We start from the raw sequence: 19,442 nt of genomic DNA, 5'->3' as shown, positions 1-19,442 counted from the left end.
CACCTGCTCCAACATGGATGAACCTTGAGGACATCGTGCCAAGTGAAATAACCGGACATAAGTCCTGTGTGATTCCACCACCATGAGGGACCTAGAGTGCTTGAACCCACAGAGCCAGACAACAGGACCAGGTGCCAGGGGCTGGGGAGGGCGGGGAGTGAGTGTTTCATGGGGACAGACCTTCAGTTTCGGAAGATGAGACGGTTCTGGAGGTGGATGGTGGTGACGGCTGCACAACGATGTGAATGTGCTTAATGCCCTTGAACTGTGCCCTTAAAAATGGTTAAAATTGTAACTTTTATGTTATATGCATTTTACCACAATGATAAAAATACAGAAAAAGAAAGAAAAAAATGTAAAACGTCCATAGGACAAAAAATTTCATAGACAAAGTCAGAAGACCAGTGACACGTTGGGAAAATGTAAGTGTTACTCGTTACTCACCAGCAGCCGGAATTCAAAATAATTCATGCAAATCAGTAAGAAAAAAGACAACAACTCGACTGAAGAAAATGTGAGAAAAGGATAAACCAGGCAATTTGCAGAAAAAGAAATACAAAAGACCAAAAAACACAAACAGAAGCTTGACCTCCTTCCCTCTGAGGAAAGCCATCGAAACAACGTTCCACGGGACCCACCGCACAGTTCCCACGTGGCCCCACGTTCAAAGCACAAAACTGAGTCCAGGGAGCTCTGAGTGACCCGCAGGTTGCAGCTGGGAGGGCAGCCCCGACTCTGAGCTACCATTTCCCCGACAGACGGGCCCAGGTGAGATGCCGGCACCAAGCACCTGCCGGGTCAGTGGAAGCTGATCCCTCAACCCCTGGCCTCTGAACCACAGCGGCCACATGGCAGGGCTGCCAGGAGACATCACCCAGGAAGAGCACTCCAGGAACTGCTGACAGGAGGCGGCTCTGGTTTCTTCCTGGTACATTTCCTTATTCACAAAAACAGTGGCTTCTGCTGCGCCAGTCCTGGCCCTGAGGCCCCGGCCACCATCCCACTCCGGCCTCCACGCGCTCCATGGATCACCAGCGGCTCACCCATCCCAGTGCCTGCTCCAGCCTCCATCCATGGCCCACGCGCTGCCTCCACTCAGAAGGACCCCCCCTTCTTCGCCTGAAAATTCCCCCCAAAGGGATGGCTGGGAGCTCCCCAGCTCTGCCACACACACCCCACCGAGGGAGCAATGGTCGCTTCCTCTCGAGCCGCAGCTTCCAATGCAGCCATGCAACCACCCATATCCTAGGTAGGACAATTCACGGTTTAAATACTGGCCCTACAGTCAGGAAATGGTGCCAGAGTCTTAATGCCACACACATAGGCACAACCCTGGGGTCAAACCGGGGCTCATATCTGACCTCCAGCTACCCCGGGGCAGGTGGCTCCAGCTCTCTGAGTCAGATTCCTCACCTGGGGCTTGCGGCTGACAGCATCACACATCCTCTCGGTGCTGGGAAGCATCATCTAGAACTGCATCATCGTGAATCGCAATGGTTCCTCAGTCTGTAAGGGCCAGTGAGGTGAGGTGTGGGACGTCATCTTGGGAGGGCCTATCTGGGTCTCAGGAAACCGTGGACAAGCCACCTGCCGTCCCTGAGCCTCAGCAACTCAACCTGACCGTGGGAGCAGGACACCCCATGCTGGGGAGCTTTGGCCACATGGAGACAGGGACAAGTTCGGGGGCCACATCCCTCCCTGCACCCCCCACCCCAACTCAGCCACTGGTGAGTTCCTCACACCCACCAGCAGGCAATGAGGCTATTTCTAGTGACCGAGGCTCAAGAATGGGGCCACACCAGGCCCCAGGCGCCCACAGAGTCTGAAAGCTAACGTGTCACCTTCCTGGCCCCATCTCCGAGACTCAGGCTGCAGTGGGCCAGCCTCCACCGGGGCATCTGGCCGAGTGTCCGCAGCCTCAGGCCTGGATGGGCTCGGCCTCCGCTACGGGGCACCCCCTTTCCTGAAGAATGGCCCCACCCCCTGTCCCTGAGCAGCAGGGCAGCTGGGCCTCCCGGAACCTTCTCCAGGCCTCAGGATCCATGCACATAGCAAGTGATTGAAGTACGACAACGTCAGCATCTCAGCTCACATGTCTACAGGGTTTGTCAGTGACATAAGAGGGTGAACTGGCTGGGGATGGGGGCTGTGGTGAACAGGGGACCGCACACCATCAATTCTACAAGTTTCAAAACGTTATGGCATCAAACAACCAAGGCCACGGGGAAGACCCACAAAGGCATCAGATCACTGGCTGAAACCCAATGCTCTGCCCTCCCACGTCCTGGGAATGGGACGTAGCAGGAGGCCGCACTGTCGTGAGTCCCTGTGCTCAGATAGCGCCAGCCCTGGAGACCCTCTCAGACAGACTCGCAGAGAGCTAGAACTGCCCCACCCAGACCCAGGCCACAGGAGTTTTTATTAGCTGGAAAATTCTGGGCACATGGAAAAATACTGCTCTCTTAAAAAAGGTTGTCACCCTTCCCTGGAAGGTTAATGAGTCGCACAGGCTTTCGTGGTGGGCAGGTCAGCCCAGAGCAGCCACATCCTAGCAGGTTCAAATCCCGGCTTCTCCCGCCCCCGGCTGGACGGCAGTGGGCAGCTTGCTTAACCACTCTGTGGCTCAGCTGCCCTGTGTGGCTGTTGGGAAGCTCCAAAGAGACCAGACACGGGGGCCAGTGGCCCAGGGACCAGCCACGGCACATGTCATTTGATGCAAGCTTCAAAGCCCCGAATTTCAGCCTCCCGTTGAATTTGTGCTTCTTAAGCCTGCTGAGCTCATGCAGCCGGTGATGTGCTAACCTCAGGTTGCCTCTGCCCAGATCAAGCCTGGCTTTGTGCAAAATGGAAATCAAATTCTTCTCATGTTCAAGCCATTAAGCATCTCTTCAAATGAGGTCCTGCATTTTCCAAAATGCTAATTTTGTTTTTTAACGTTGCCCGAAAGGGAAGCAGAAAGTCCCAAAGCCCAAGCCAGAATGGAGGGGGTGCTGGGAGGCTCGGAGGAGCAGGGAGACAGTTCCCTTCAGCTGCCTGTGAATTCGGCAGACGGGCATGTTTTTTCCATCACCTGAGGATTGGAGCCAATTTGTGGAAAAACAGACTGCAAAGATACGCGGGTGGGAGGAAGAGAAACAGCGACAGATAACAGGAGACGGCTGTGCGGGCCAGCGGTGTGCGCGCAGGCCAGAGGCCGGTGTGTTAATTAGAGCTGCAGAGAGAGGCGGCGCTGCCAGGAAGGCCGCCCCAGGGTGAGGTGCCCTCGCCTGCCGCCCGTCTGGCGGCTACAGTAATGAGGCCCCAGCCGAGGGCCCAACGCACCACAAACACACAGAGCCTCCTAATTACCACGCTACTCGGCCCGGAGCTCGCGATGCTCCCCTTCAGGCGCCCTAATCAGAGCAGGCTGGGAGGGACTGATGGAACCCGAGGGCTTCTGCCTCCCCCGGGACTGGGACACACCCTGGAGCAGCTGATCGCCCAGCACAGCCCAGGGCTCCGGTGTTCCCGGGGCACCTGCTGAGAATGCCCAGATCTCTGGCCCCGCAGGAAGAATCTGGAATCTGCTTTGCCCTGGCAGCTGACACCACGCAATGAGGCTGCGCCCACCACCACCCCGGGGCCCTCGCAGAGGGACCATGCAGGAGTGTCCCCGGGGGACAGGGACACCCTGATCCAGCCCCAGTGTGGACACTTGCTGCGTGGGCTGGAGTGAGGGGCCACAACCCTCGCCCTGCTGGGCCTCTGAGCTCCCCTCTGTGCACTGAGGTGGGGGACAAGGCAGCCTCCAGGGACCTTCCTGCTGACTGTGGGTGCTGGAGGCCCAGAGCAGCCTATTTGCTAACTCGGGCCCGGAGGGGAGCAGAGAATAATACTGTGGGGTGGTCTTGGGGCCACACCAGCCTCTTCCTCAGACTCAGAACTGAGAAGCAGTGGGGCCTCGCTAGATGGCCGGGCCACCCCCAGGGAAAAGCACTGTCCACGGAAAAGTCTACTGGAGGAGCACATGGCCACGCAGCCAAAGGGCCACAGAAAGATGACGGTGATGATGCTATGATGGTGTTGATGGTGGTGATGATGAATATGGTAGTGAAGGTGATGGTGATGGTGATGGTGATGGAAATGAGGGTGATGATGGTGATGATGCTGATGGTGACGGTGGTGATGGTGACGGTGGTGGTGGTGACGGTGGTGGTGGTGACAATAAGAGACACACAGACATCATCACATTTCATTCTCACAACAACCTTCCAAGTAGGTTTCTTACCCTCATTTGACACTTGAGGAAACTGAGGCCCAAGAATGTTATTATGCCACTTGTAAATGACACAGCATAAGCCTCTCCCTCCAAAAGATTTAATGCACCTTAAATTTTGTGGTGTCCGAGAGAGTGAGGCTGTGTGAGTGTGCGCAGGCACGTGCGTGTCTCCAGCCTGACCCTGTGTTCCAGGTTCTCCTGGTGCTCGCTCGCCCCCACACTCACCAGGCCAGGGCCAGCTCTCTGCAGCAGCAGTTCGCATGGGACACAGGGCCCCTGCACACTAACGAGGGGGCACCTACCCTCAGTGTTCCTTCCCCACTCAGGCAGGGCAGGGCCAGGGGAGAGGACACAGGCTGGGGAGCCCCAGGGACTCTGGTCGGAACCCCAGCTCTGCTCTGATGCATCATGTGGCCTGGGCAGGGCAGGTGAGGAAACTGAGGCCTCTTAGCACTACACACCTCATAAGATACTGCGCAAAGGCCCAGAGAAAGCCTTCAATATGGGCCAACTGGAAATGTCGCCATCCTAGAGGCAAAGACAGGCCACAACCATGTGGCATTACCTTCTTTTAAAAAAAATGGTTTAAACATCACGATCGCCCTTTTCCAAGCTTAAGTGTCTCCAATACAACCTAGGAAGACCACAGCAAAATCACCTGGCCCGGGACAATGGGGTTATTTGTCTCTAACCTGAATGTATTAATAGAAGGAGGGGTCATTAGGTAAAAAGGTGTGCTCATCCCACAAGTGGATTTATTTGCAAAGCAATATTCTACTTTCTTCTACCCACGCGGGGAAGCAGAGGGAACGGCAGGCAGCCGCAAAGCCAGGGGTGTGCCAGACGCCCTGCACACTTGGAAGGAATTTTGCTGCACTCGCCAAACCACAGCCGAGCCGAGACAAAGCTGTTAAGCCCAGCTTCTAGTAAACTGGAAAAAGCGAAGTATCTGGATGCTGCACGGGGAGACATCATGTGAAAGGTCAAGAGACAATGCCTCCCTCCCCTGCCTGCTCCCTCTGGAACTGGTTCTTTAGCAACTGTAGCCAGAACCAGGAGCCCAACAGGGTTTCAACATGGAAAGTGAGTTTCCTATGCTGAAAACAAAAGACCTGGAACAGACACACATGCCCGGTGTGGAAGCTTCCTTTTCAAGCCAGCCTCACACAGAGGAGTTTTTCATCCCACCATCTGCTTCCTTCACTCTTGTCCACCTCGCTCTGGGGTCCTGAGAGGTCAGAGCAGAGGGAGCTGTGGTTCCCGTACTCGGGAGGGCACAGGACCCAGCACAGGTTCTTCCCGGATGCACGGCGGCGATGGCCCAGAGATAGCATCTGGATCTGCTCACGCTCGGGGGCCGGTTGACCCAAAGCGAGAGCTTTATCAAAACTGCCTGGAACCTGGGAGCTGTGAGGGATTTGGGGAGCTTGGCTGAAACACGGCTGCCCTGAGGGGCCTGGGACGACTGAGCCTCCGCACAGAAGGGAGCCCCAGGTGCAGTCAGACTAAACAGAAGCCAAGTGTGCGGTTCCTCAAAAAGTTAAACGTGGAGGTACCGTGTGACCCAGCAATGACACTCACAGGCACCTACCCAGAAGACAGGACGTTTGTACACCCCTGTGCATAGCAACTGCAAGGTGGGAACAGCCCATGTGTCCATTGACAGATGGTGGACCCACAAATGGAGTGTAACTGTGTGTGGAATATTACTCAGGCTTAAAAAAGGAGCGAAGCGCTGACACACACTATAACATGGATGAGCCTCAAGAGCACGCTCGGTGAAAGAGGCCCATCACAAAAGGTCATACGCTGTGTGATTCCACTTACATGAAATGCCTACAATAGGCAAACCCACAGACACAGAAAGCAGGTTGGGGGTTCTCAGGGGCTCCTCAGGGGACTGGGGAGTGACTGCTTAATAGGTACGGGGTTTCTGTTTGGGGTGATGAAAAATTTTGGAAATAGATAATGGTAATCGTCACGCAACATTGTGAATATAATAAATGCAGCTGAATTGCACACTTAAAATGGTTAAAATGGCGAGTTCTATGTGATATGTATCTGCCGCAATGGAAACAGAGAGAGGCTGTCGAGGCAGGGCCGCAGATCACTCTCCAGGGGTTTGTAGGCAATGTGGCACTCAGGGAGGGACGAGAGATGCTGGGAACGAGACAGTGCCTGCAGTTCACAAATCCCATTTCACAATCTTCCTACAGTGCACAGGAAACAAGTCCTGTCAGTGTCCTTGCAACCTGGGCAGGCCAGGCGACCAGTCCCAGCCAAAGCTCGTGTGACACGCGACATTTCTGGGCTGGGGCAGTGACCAGCCCCAGCCTGGCCCCAGCCTCCGTGAACATGGAGGCCCCGTGCTGAGACGGCCACGCCCACAGGCCGGGTGGCCTGAGCCTCCAAGCTGCTGCAGCACCCTGTGTGCTGCAAGGGACGCTGGGGCAGGGCTCGGCAGGAGCCACCGGACGCCAGAGCTGCTGTTGCTGCAGCACATCCTCCCCCGCAACCGGGGGTGCCCTGACGCCGCACTCTCAGCGACCCCAGGCCTATCAAACGGCAGAACGGAGCCGGACGTCCAGTGGGCGGGGTCGTGGGTGAAGCTCATGTGAGGAGAGCCTCCAGCGGGAAAACCTCGGGACACTCCTGGGTCCCAGGCTTTGCCTCCCACTGTGGTTGCTTCAAGGGAAACCACACAGAGAGATCCAAAGAGGCACCAGATCTTCAGCTACTCCAATAATGAAAAAAAATTTTTTTAAGAAAATAAAAATTAAAATAACAAAGACGAACCAGAACCCTTGGCAATTTGAAGACAGGTGTTTGAATCCCAGAATAATTCTGAGATTTCCAGTTCTCTGGCCCCACTCTAAGCAAAGTTTTGTCCCCTGTAATCCCAGTGCCCCGCACACAGCAGGTGCACACGGTCCTTGCTGAAGTGAATGAAGCCGTTGCTGCCAGGAGTTCACCAAACCCTCTCCTGCACAGGGCCTCTGACCCGCCGCGCTCTGGCCTGGAAGGGCCTTGCTGCTGCCATCTTTAGTCTCACCCAAAATGTCACCTTTCTGCCCACCCTGAGCAAAGTCATCCCATTTTATGACATATGGGCCTCTCTTGATTTCCTCCATGGCACACTCTCTAAATATTTATGTGTTTACTTGGGGGTGGCTGGCTTCTCCCCTAGAAAGCCGGACACACACGGGCAGGAACCCGGCACAGCCAATGGTCCATTAATATTTGTTGTCTTGAATTCTGTTGAGTTGCATTTGAATTCAGGCACTAAGCTGTGCTCAACCCACTGCACTATTCTTGCACATGGGACTATCTGAGCAAGAAGAAGAAGTTAACTTTAGATCATCATTACTGTTGCTATAAATAAAAATAATAATGTGTCCCCTGCACCAGAGTCCCAGGTCTGCAGTCCTCCTGGAGGGGCTGAGCACAGGCCAGCCTCCTGCTGGGGCAGACAGGGAAACTGAGGCCCAGAGCACAGAAATCAGTCTCCCAGGCAGAGTAGCTGACTTGTGGGGTCACAGCCAGCAGCACACAGGAACTCCCCCATATCCAGGGTGCCTTGGTCTGTGGCTACCTCCCAGCATAGATGATGGGGCGGGACCCGACACCTGGAGTCATGCAGGTTGGGCACAGCTGAAATCCAGCCACACACCACGGCGCTTTGTCCTTCTAGTTGGCACAAGAGTGAGTTGGCTGGGACCACCTGGACCCAGGCCCAGTCAGTCACTGCCCTTCCCTGAGGACTTGAAACTGCATTAAGAATGGGTGGCTGGTCGGTGTGGCCCCTGCCTGCAGGCAGGGAAGGTCTGTCTGCAGAAGGGGGCTGTGGAGGTGCCCAGGGAGGCCCAGCCCAGAGAAGCAGGGGTCCGGAGGTGACTGTAGACAGCTCTTTCACTCTGGCCCCCTGTGAATGCACCATGTGAATGCACCACCCATTCGATTACATTGCAAATTGATGTTTAAGTTCAAGTTAAACTGGACACAACTCTCCAGTCACCTGGTTCCACCTGGTGACCAAGCAGTGCCTCTCTGCAGGGACACCAGGTGGATGTCTGCTATCCCAGGGCTGCTGTGACCGAGCACAGCAGAGCTTAAAGCAATAGCAGCTTATTCTCTCGACAGTTCCGGAGCCAGAAGTCCAGAATCAGCATTAGCAGGTGTAAGTCGGGGCGTGGGCAGGACTGTGCTCCCCGGAGGCTCTAGGGGAGGGTCACTGCCCGTCTCTTCTGCCTTCCAGTGGCTGCCGGGTTCCTTGGCCCGTGGCCTCGTCACTCTAGCCTCTGCCTTTGTGGTCACACGGCCTCTTCCTCTTCTGTCTATTCAAACTTCCTTCTGCCTCCCCCTTAGAAGGAGACACGTGATGGCATTTAGAGCCATCCTCGGAAATCCAAGGTCACCTGCCTGCTTCAAGATCCTCACCCTAATCACATCTGCAAAGTCCTTTTGTGACATGTCCAGGTGACATGTCCAGGGCGAGGACATGTCCATGGTGACAAGGTGACATGTCCAGGTCCCCAGGATTAGGTTGTGGGCATCTTTGGGGGGCCTACCACCCTGTGCTCGCGCCTGGACACCTTCCAGGATGGCGCTAACCACTGCCCTCCCATTTTGGGTGGACCTGGCTGAAAAGTATATTTTAATTCTGAGCCCAAATCCTTCTCCCTGGGCAGAGTATTTCAGGCTGCTGCCTTGCTGAGAAACTTATGAAAAGCCTTACAAGTAATCAGAGAAATGACACCATTTTTCCTTGAATGTAAAATAAAATAATAATACCCAGTGTCTTCAGGGCATGGGGAAAGTCACCCAGCTGAAAGGGAGAGCAGGCTCAGTATGAGAAAGGCCACACACACACAGCACACGCAGCACACACGTATTCTTCAGCATGTGTGGGTGCGAGAGGGAAGCTGGGAGCGTGGGCTGCCGGCTGGCCCAGACAGAACCCCACGCGCCTCGGTCCCACCCAAGTGCCTCTACAGGGTGAGCGTCTCATGGGCCACGCCAGCCTGGGGTCCTGGCAGCCACAGATGCAGCAGGGGTGCTCAAGCGCAGCCGGGCTCACAGCTGCTCCAGCCACGCCCAGCTACTCCAGCAGCTGCTCCACCAGGGGAGCAGCACGTGCTCACTGGGCACCCTGGACCCAGAGTCCGGCCTGAATTGGCTGCACGCTCTGGGCGAAGTGGGGATTTTCTACGCAGACGTGAGTGGTCAGGAACCAAGGCTACCACACGCGATGCCTCTGGGCTGCCCCCGCCAGCCTTCCTGGGCGAGAGCCCAGAGACGTACTGGACGTGCGCACCAGCACCAGCGCTACTGCTGGGAACCACTCCGAAACTCGAGCTTTACTACTCGTGGAAACATTGTAACGTGAGAAATTAGAAACCTCCTACGTGACCCTGGCAGGCAGAGAGGTTATCAAACTCTGATTCATCCTCACGACAGAACACCGTGTACCAATGAGATTTCTGCTCCTATGGAAGGACTTTTGGGACTCACTGTTGGGGACGCAGCGTGACACACGACAGCACATTTGTGTGCCCCGCCGGGGTGCGTCCCCCAGATCCTGCCCGCAGTAGCCTGTGCAGCCAGATAAAGAGACTCTCTCCTCCTGTTTTGTATATTTGTAGGTCTTTGAATTTTGTGTAGGACTGGAATCAAAATGTGCTTAGTTAATTTAATGGAGAGTTATAATTTGCTAAAAAAACTTTGTAAACATTATACACCCTTTGATCCACACCAAGGAATTTATCTTAGAGAAAGAAATGGACGAGTTCTCAAAGGTGAGCGTGCAAGGACAGCCAAGAACTGTTTGGGACACAGAACGCACAGCCCTAGCACAGAAGCAGCCAGATCACAGCAACTCTGCAGAAACCGACACGACAGCCACGACACATCTGTGCTGACAAAGACAGACGCTCAGCACACCCTGAGTGTGACAGAACAGCAGGTGGACTGAGACCCCACTCTGTGACGATACAGAGTTAGAACATGCGCAAAAGTCCATCCCTATGGACGGCCCCAAAACATTCCCAAGAGTTATTTCTAGGAATCAGATGACAGGGGACATTTTTTATTTTTGTCTTATCAAAATTTTCTAATTTTTCCAATTACGTATATGACCAACATTCCCACAAAAGGCATTCAAGCCCTTCACAAGCCCCAGGCCCTCTCCCTGGAATCACCCTGGGCTCTGTCCGTCCGCTCGCTGAGACCCTTCAGACCATGGTGCCCACCCCCTTTGAAGCAGGCTCCACGCCCCCGGCACAAACAGGAGCAGGGGGGATTGTGCGTCTGAGCCCTGTCTGCCGCACTCAGTGAGAGCGGGCAAGTCCCCGCGTGTGGGAAGATGCTGGAACACCAAGCCCACGGCGGTCAGACCCACGAGTCTGTCTAGGAGGTTTAGCAGGGGACGCCTCCCTGGAGCAGGATCAGTTGCACACAGCACAGTATTTCTGGAAGCCGCCCCTGCTCTGTGAGCCACGTTTCCACAAAGCTGTGACACGCATCTCCCGTGGGCATCCCCATGATTCATGGCCCATGACTCAGTGAACCCGCAAAGCCTCCCTCAGCCCGGGCAGCTACCTTCTCTCGTTGTCGTCGAGGTGAGCGAAGAGCACGTTCTTGGAGATGGCTTTGGCCAGTGCAGTCATGGTCTTGTAGTCCTTGGGAATCACCTGCAGGGAAAGCATGAAGGTCAGGCCGGGAGCACGCCGGAGGGCACAGAGCGGGGCCAGCACCACAGCCCACATTCCCAGGCACCTGCCTGACCCTGAAACGCTGTGACATGGCCTGAAATCAGACTATTCAGCCTCCAGCCTCAACCTGGTGCTGTTACCAGGGAATGGTCGAAACACAACTGGAAGGTTTATGTTGCATGTGGTCACCCCAATTTTTACATTAATATTATTTTTAATTGACAAATCATAATCGCATACATTCATGAGGTACAATGTGATGTTTTGCTACATGTATATGATGGGGCATGATTAAATCAAGCTAATTAACATATCTGTTACCTCACTTACCTATCATTTTACAGTGAGACATTTGAAATTTACTATCTTCATTATTCTGAAATACAATCATGCGTCGCTTAAAGACAGGGTTATGTCCTGAGAAATGCATTGTTAAGCGATTTCATTGTTGTGCAAACATCATAGAGTGACTTACACGAACCTAGATGGCATAGCCCACTGCACTCCCGGGCCGTGTGGTCTAGCCCACTGCATGGCCAGGCCGTGTGGTCTAGCCCACTGCTCCCAGGCTACACGCCTGTGCAGCTTGTTACTGTGCTGGATGCCATGAGCAGCTGTAATACTAGGTGAGTATTTATGCATCTACACAAATATAAGCATAAAGAGGTACAGTGAAAACACCATATTATAACCTCATAGGACCGCTATGGCACAGCCAGTCCGTGTCCCCATACGCTGCACAGTGGTACACAGTGCATCGTTATTGACTGCATAGACCCTGCCATGCAACAGGTCTCAAAACTTAGTGCTCCTGTCTCTGATGCTTGTGCCCTGTGATGAGCATCTCTCATTCCCTGGCAGACACCGTTCCACTCTCTGTTTCTGTGAGTTCAACGTTTCCAGATTCTACAAGTGCGATCACGCGGTGTCTGTCTTTCTGTGTCTGGCGTGTTTCCCTGAGCACAGTGTCCTGCAGGTTCGTCCACATTGTCAAAAATGACAGGACTTCCTTCTTCTTTAAAGCTGAAATTATTCCATTCACCACAATTTTTTTTTAAATAAATAAAAGGTGAGGGACCTGGAGTGGCCCAAAGGGGAATTTAGGTACCACCTAGAATTTGGGGTCTGTGTTGACTGGCTCTGCCGGGCTTCGGAGCCTCCTAGAAGAGCCCAGAAGACGTGCAGTGCCTTGGATGACTGTCTTTCATGATTTATTTTGCTGGCTTTTTTTTAAGGTAAAAAACATTAGTTTAAAAATTTGAAAACCACATATGCACTAAACAACTTGACCATGTCTAGGGCTACACTCAGGGCAATGTTCACCCATTCAGGGTGGGGAGAGGAGAGACGGGGTCGGGCCTGGGTAGGGGCTTGGGCCGCCACGACCAGGAGCATAAGCAGGATGCAACACGCCGTCCCACACCTCTCTCAACGCGACGGTTCAGGACCTGCCCTGTGGGAGCTTTGGACCAATGTGTCGAATCGCTGAGTGAATGAGAAGCACTGGCACCTCGAATGAGGAGCATCACAGACGCCAGGACTCCTCCCTGAAAACGAAGACACAGAGGGAGGGTATTTGGGCCACAGCGTGACCCCCGTGGAGCTCAGGTAGCCCAGGGAGCCCGTGTCCAGCGGGCGGCGACCGCAGCGCTCCAGGCACATGCCATGCGTTCCAGGCCAGAGGTCCCTTTGTGGAGATGTCCTTTTGAGGGACCGCACGGGGTCTGCTCTAGTTCTAACAGATTTTTATAAAATAAGCGTTTTGCTTCTATTTACAGAGAAGTTGCAAAGACAGTACCAATCACCCTGCAGGCTCCCTCGTGTGAACGTCCTACATCTCTCTGCTTTCGTCACCACGGAGGGGCCGAGGCCGACACGTGGCTGGTATCAGAACCCACACATCATTGCCATTTCCTTAGCTTGACCCAAATGGTCTTTCTCTGCCCCAGGGTCCCATCCGGGTACCAGTCAGCACGTCTCCCTTGTCCCTGCTGGTCTGACAGTCACACACCGTCCCTCGTGTGTGGCGGCCTTGGCTGCTGCGGGGAGTGCTGGTCGGGGACTCCACACGCTGTCCCTCCCCGGGTTTGTCTGAGGTTCTCCTCGTGGTCAGGCTGGGGTCTGCGTTTGGGAGGAAGACCGCAGAAGTGCTCCAACGGGTTTCGCTAGTCTGATTATAAAAGTACCAAATACCAGAGGAAGGAACGGAGAGCCTGCTTCCCGGTGTGCAGCTTCGGGTCTGCAAGGTGGGAAGTCCGTGGATGGATGGTGGTGATGGCGGCACATTTTAAGCAAAATGTGAACGTGCTTCACCCCACGGAACTGCACACACGAAGTGGCTAAGACCATACTACGGACCGAACTGTGTTCCCCCAAACCCACGTGTGGAAGCCCAGCCACCAACGTGGCGGTACTTAGAGGTGGGCCTCGCAGAGGGGCCTGGTTTAGATGAGGTCATGAGGGTGGGGCCCTGGTCTCCTGGGACAAATACCTTCATGGGAAGAGGCCAGAGAGTTGCAGGAGAACAGGAGCCACACAGCTCCCGCCCGACATCCCACACCCCCGGAGAGTCCCTTCGGCCTCCTGAGCCTGTTAGAACTCTACGGCGGCTGTGGGATGGCAGAGACCCCCTCAAAGCCCCTCTCACAAATACGTGCTCAGCTCGTGTAGCAAAGACGATGACGAGTCCAGTCTCTCGTGGGTGACAGCCACGCACAGAGGGCCAGGCGGTGGTCTCAGGCCTCACCTTCCTGACGTAGGAGACCGCGTCCTCCTCCGTGTATACCTCGGCACTCACGCCGCCACGCCGGCGGCGGGCCTTCACCACGGGGTTCGGAGGGGCGGGTGAAACTTCCTCATCGTGGGAGTCGGACTGCGAGTTTGACTTCTGCCGGGCCAAAATCTGTCTGTTTTCTTCCTGTGCAGGAGAATAAAACAGGGAAGGAAAGTAAGAAAGTGGCCGTCAGGGCAGCTCCCCACCCACCCCAGGCACAGTGGCTGGGAAGTGAGGTCTCCAGGGCTTTCCTGGACAAGGTGAGGAGCCCAAGTACCTTATACCATCACCCTGCCCGAGCCCCTCCCTCCCTCAAGCACCTTCCATGGCTTCCCTCTGACACTCCTGGACTCAAAGACCTTCCCCCCGGCCCGGGAACCCCATGGTCAGCCCCGCCTCCCACCCTACCCCTGGGGTCCAGGCACTCAGGCCCGCCCCAGGCCAGGTTCTGGCCCCTTCTTCAAGGGCATCTCCAAGTCCACCTCCCCGCAGCTGGACAGCCCTGCTGGCCACAGTACTCTCACTGCCGTCTGTTCATTCACATGCTGAGCTGCACCTCTGGGTCCCGGGGCCTGGTCTCAACTCCAAGGGGTCTGGAGCCACCATCAAGCCTCTGAGCCCCACTAGCCCGTTCACCCCATGGGGAGCCCCTGCTGACCCTGTAGCCAGTGCCCAGCTCATGGTGGACAGTCAGGAACTATCTGGTGGGTGCATGACAGGGAAACAAAGCTCTTGCTTTCTTCCCTCTTTTTTCATTATTTAATTGGTTTTTGAAAATCATTTACACATGAAACAGGTATAAAATTCCAAAAGCACCAATGGGTGTAGGTGAGAAGTGAGTCTCCCTGCCCTGCCCCACTAGCCCTCCACTCTCCTGTGCCCCCAGAAGCAACCTCGCCACCCCTGGGTTACTAGAAGGAGAGACACAGTGGGGTGGGGATGCTTCCATCCCCCTATGCGCTTAGGGCAAGGCCTCTGACCACCCAGCCGCGAGGGGCCGCCCCCATAGGACGCTGCTTGGACACCTGTCGTCTCCTGAATCAATTCATGCGACAGTCACCCTCGGTTTTACCCAGAAGTCACCCTGGCAGAAACACCAGGCGAGAACAGGGTGTCCTTAGTCTCCACCCCTCCGCCCGCCTCCTCCCACGCTTCTCTTTCCTTCAAAGGACACAGGGCCTCAAAAACTCAAACGCTTTGATTCCCACTGACCTAGCCTTCTAGGCTGCGTCCCCACCTTCCAAAGCATCCCCCTCCCGCTCCACCAAACAGTATTCTTATTTCAAGCCTCCCAGAATCCTGGGGGAACCAGAAGGCAACCTAATTCACACTACAGTGTAAATGACTTCTAGGTCATGCTCTCCCTAGGGATTTGCTCTCCTAAACACAAAGAAGATATTTTTTAAAGGCCCCAGAGGGGACTCTGCAATTCAAATAGGGGGGCATTTTCCCACAGAGCATCTGGAGAACAAAGAAAATCAAGAGAGCCACCTCTCTGCAAAACAAATTAACACTTGTTCACTCATTCATGTATTCATTCTACAAATAGTAGCTGCGGGTCATGCTCTAGGCACCGTTATTGACATTTTACTTTTTCTCATAAAAGCCTATGTCTTACCTTTAAAAAAAAAAAAAAACAAGGAAAATAAAGCTAATACAGTAAGTCCTCACTTAACTTTGACAGGTTCTTGGAAACTGGGATTTTAAGTAAAACGATGTGGCCTCAGACTTCAGGCCTCCAGAACCATGAGAGAACGAGTCCTGCTGCTTTAGGTCCCCCGGTTTAGGGCGACTTCTAATGGCAGCTGCAAGACACTCACACACCTGCCCAGGCACCCTCAGCCCTTCCCCCATCCTGTTTTTCTCCTCAGTGCTGTACACCTTCCAACAAACCACACAGCCTACTTCTTTGTCACTCCTATTGCTGTCCATGTCCCCTGCCGCACCCCAGAGACTGCCCCAGGCGATGCCCAGCCCCATGTTTAGTGGACAAGTGAGCTACACGCCCAGCCCAGCTGCAGAGCCCCTCCTCTCAGCAACTCCCCACGTAGGACTAAGCCTCGGGCGGCTGTGACCCCGAGCCAGGTGCGGGGATTGGATGGTGCTGCCCCAAATAAGTCCTTTTCCTAACCCCAGAGCCTGTGAATGGCATCTCATCCAGAGGAAGGGTCTTTGCAGATGTAATTAAATTAAGGATCTTGAGATGAGATTGTCTGGAAATAGGAGGACCCTAAATCCAACTAGCTTCCTTATAAGAGACGGGAGACACAGACACAGGGTAGAAGCCATGTGAAGGCAGGCAGAGCCTGGAGGGATGCAGCCACAAGCCAAGGGACTCCCGGAGCCACCAGGAGCTGGAAGAGGCAGGAAGAAGCCTCCCCTCCCCCACACCGCCCCCGAGCCTCCAGAGACAGCACATCCCTGCCCACACCTGAATGTTGGACTTCCAGCCTCCAGAACAGTGAGAAGATAAATTTCTGTCACCTCAAGCCCCTCAGGTTAGGAAAACCACAGCAGGGCTGCTGATGAGGCCAGAGCCCCTACACCCTGTGAATTAGAGGACAAGTTCCTGCTCAGGGTCATGCAGGTCTGTCCAGCGCTTATCACCAAACCACGAGCCCTGCCCTGCCCTCGGGGGATGAGCACCCTCCCCGTCGGACCACCAGAGAGGCGCCAGCCGCCGCAGCCGCTCGCCTCGATCCTGGACTCTGAGCAGGTGTAAGCCCCACAGACACGTCCACGCACGTGAGCCACCCCAGCCTGATCTCTGGGACCCCTCTCTCATCCTCCCTCCCACCCACTCCCAGTTTCCTTCCAGTTCTCTGGACCCTCCCTTCACGGCACCCGCCCCCCCTACACACATACACACACACACACACACACACACACACGTTGTGCCTGCAGCCGCCTCGTGCCCAAGGTTCCCAGCGTTCTACTCTGCTACACGCTTTCCCGAGATGCAACGGGCTGGGATATGGCATTCTCTTTCCTTAAAAAGTGACCTAATTTGGGGGACTGAGAAAGAAAAGCACTTGGCAATCTCAACTCCTTTAAATGCAAGTCTCCACATGCTTCTTTAGCCACGTTGCAGGCACCCCCACCCGGCAACAGCAGGTGGAGTGGTAAGGCCGGCCCGCCAGGCTTGGGCCACCGCCAGGGCTCTGCGATCCTGCTTCACAGACCAGGAGATCAGGAGGGATTTGGGGTCAACCCAGCCATCTCCCCACCAACACCTTCTGATGGCCCCAAGACCCTGGCCATGTCCACCTGTGACAAGGCTGAGATGGTGGCTCTGGGGTGCACCCCTCCAGGTGCACAGATGTTCTGGGGGTCCAGAGGCTCTGCCAGATGCAAACACCTGGGGTAACGCCAGGGCTGGGGTGGCACCAGTCCTGTAACTTTGTATCTCTTGCCTAGACTTTCAAAAACCATCCTTTTAAGCAAACTGCTTGTTTGTTCCAATTTTTTTTTTAATAGGGTCTTACTCTGTCACCCAGGCTGGAGTGCAGTGTTGAAATCATAGCTCACTGGAACCTTGAACCCCTGGGCACGAGCCAGCACACCCAGCTAATTTGTTAATTTTTTGTAGAGACAGGGTCTCACTGTGATGCTCAGGCTGGCCTCCAACTTCTGTGCTCAAGCGATCTTCCTGCCTCGGCCTCCCCAGTAGCCGGGACTACAGGCTTGTTCCAAATTTTTAACCCAGTGATTCCTAAATACTGGCCACTTAAAGCCACCCAGGCAGGTGTACGATCCAGGTCGGGGAGGTGACCACCAGCTCACACTGAGGGAGAGGAGGCTGGGGAGGAGTTTGAGGCCCCAGGGCACACCCTGAATTCCTGCTGACTTGGCCGTTTGTAATACTCCGCCTACTCCAAGAACCTTCCGGCAAACACACAACTGTCTCCTGGCCCTGTTAAAATTGAGGCTATGGGGTGGGAGTCCCTGCCAAACGCCAGCTGACACCCATCCTGTGGATGGCAGACATGCGTGAAGGCTCCACACAGGCCAGAGCAGGCCCAGCCAGCACCACCAAGGCAGCGGGCAGCGGCCGTAGTCACAGTGATGCCCTGCCCAACACGCATGTGCCAGGCGGGACACCCACTCCCCGAGGAGGCGCAGCTTGATGAGCAAACAACCCTACCCACTAGCCCCCAACTCAGCATGGCAATCCATGAATCAGAGCGCTGGGCAGTCTTCCCAGGGACCTGCCTGTCCCTCACTGTGTTCCCCCTGAGTGCACAGGCTGGTTGTCATGGACTCCAAATGTCCAACCAGGAAGTCGATAAGTACTCTGGGATTGTTCAGTGAGATCTTATGCGGTTGTTTAAATATATCTTTATGGAATTTCCCAAAAAGAGATGGCAGATGGATGGTACACATTTTCTCTTCTCCTTCCGGAGACCTCTAAAATGATAGTAAAATTAAAATATATGCATATATAAATCTACAACAATGAAGAGAATGGGAGAAATGCCATCAGAGATTTCAAAAGACTTCTGGAAAACAGACAACGAATTGAAGTGTGGAATTTGACAGGCAAAGTAAGCTGCAGCCTAGAGTGTGCAGAAATAGGTTCTCTCGGATCCCGGAGGGGCACAACCTGCCCTCCAGAACCTCACAGGGCAGAGTGCAGAGGTGAGGAGAACCACCCAGAAAGAGACCCTTGAGCACAGGAAGCCCAGAGTCCCCCAAGCGCAGGAGCCTCAGGTGAGCTTCCTGTTGTTGCACCTTATCTTACCGTTTATTACAGACATTTTCACACCTATACAAAACTGGAGAGAATAATATAATAAATCACCAAATGCCCATCACCCAATCTGAGCAATTATCAAAACAGGCTAATCCGATTTCATCTCACTTCCACCCTCTCACACACACGGGACTGAAGCAAAACTCAGATATTACATCATTCCACTTTAAAGACTTCAACATAACATCTCTAAAACACAGCTTTTAACAGACATAACCACAGTACCATTATCACCTGCTATGGTTCAGATATGAGTTGTCCCAGCCAGAACTCACATTGAAATTTGAGCCCCAATGTTGGGAGGTGGGGGCTGGTGGAGGCGTCTGGGTCCTAGGGGCAGACCCCGCGTGAGTAGGTTGATGCCCGCAATGGGCGAGTGAGTTCTCATTCTTGCTCTCCCGGGAATGGATTAGCTCCCAAGAGTCTGGCCTCCTTGGGTTCTCTCTCTCCAGCTTCCTCTCTCACTATGTGATCTCTGCACACACCCTGCCCCTTCACTTCCTGCTGCAGGTGAAAGCAGGTGACACCTCGCCAGAAGCTGCATAGGCGCCAGCGACCTGCTTTTGACACGTCCCAGCCTGCAGAACTGTGAGCTAAATAAACTTCCTTCTGTATAAATCACCCAGCTTTGGGTATTCTCTTATAGCAACACAAAATGGACTGAGACATCATCCTAAACATTAATATTTATTTCTTAATACCATCAAACACCCAGTCAGTGTTGGAACTTCCCTGATTGTCTCCATTTCTAAGGTGAGCTTTTTAAACAAGCACCTAAACAGACTAATTCTTATATGTAAACAAATAAAGGTTGTTTGACATTGAGGAAAATATTCAATATGAAAGTATAGCTCAGAATAAACAAAAAGGAAAAAAATGACCCTGGAGGAAATAACAATTCAGGAAGAGAAGACAACTTCAAAAAATGTTTTTCTTATACATATATAT

At 54.0% G+C, this 19,442-nt stretch overlaps 1 protein-coding gene across 1 annotated transcript in view; it reads right to left on the bottom strand.

Annotated features, from left to right (window-relative positions):
• PRKAR1B (protein kinase, cAMP-dependent, regulatory, type I, beta) overlaps positions 1–19,442 on the bottom strand; it is a 143,607-nt gene that overhangs the window by 89,151 nt on the left and 35,014 nt on the right. The window contains exons 4-5 of the mRNA XM_012639082.1: positions 13,715–13,885; positions 10,856–10,947 (exon numbers count right to left, since the gene is read on the bottom strand). Coding sequence (XP_012494536.1) covers positions 10,856–10,947; positions 13,715–13,885 — 263 coding nt within the window. The remainder of the gene's footprint in view (positions 1–10,855; positions 10,948–13,714; positions 13,886–19,442) is intronic.

The sequence above is a fragment of the Propithecus coquereli genome, unplaced genomic scaffold, assembly GCF_000956105.1.
Source record: "Propithecus coquereli isolate 6110/MARCELLA unplaced genomic scaffold, Pcoq_1.0 Scaffold137, whole genome shotgun sequence".
NCBI classification, from domain to species: Eukaryota; Metazoa; Chordata; class Mammalia; order Primates; family Indriidae; genus Propithecus; species Propithecus coquereli.
The sequence above is the reverse complement of the archived record's forward strand: the minus strand, read 5'-3'. Positions and strand labels throughout refer to the sequence as shown.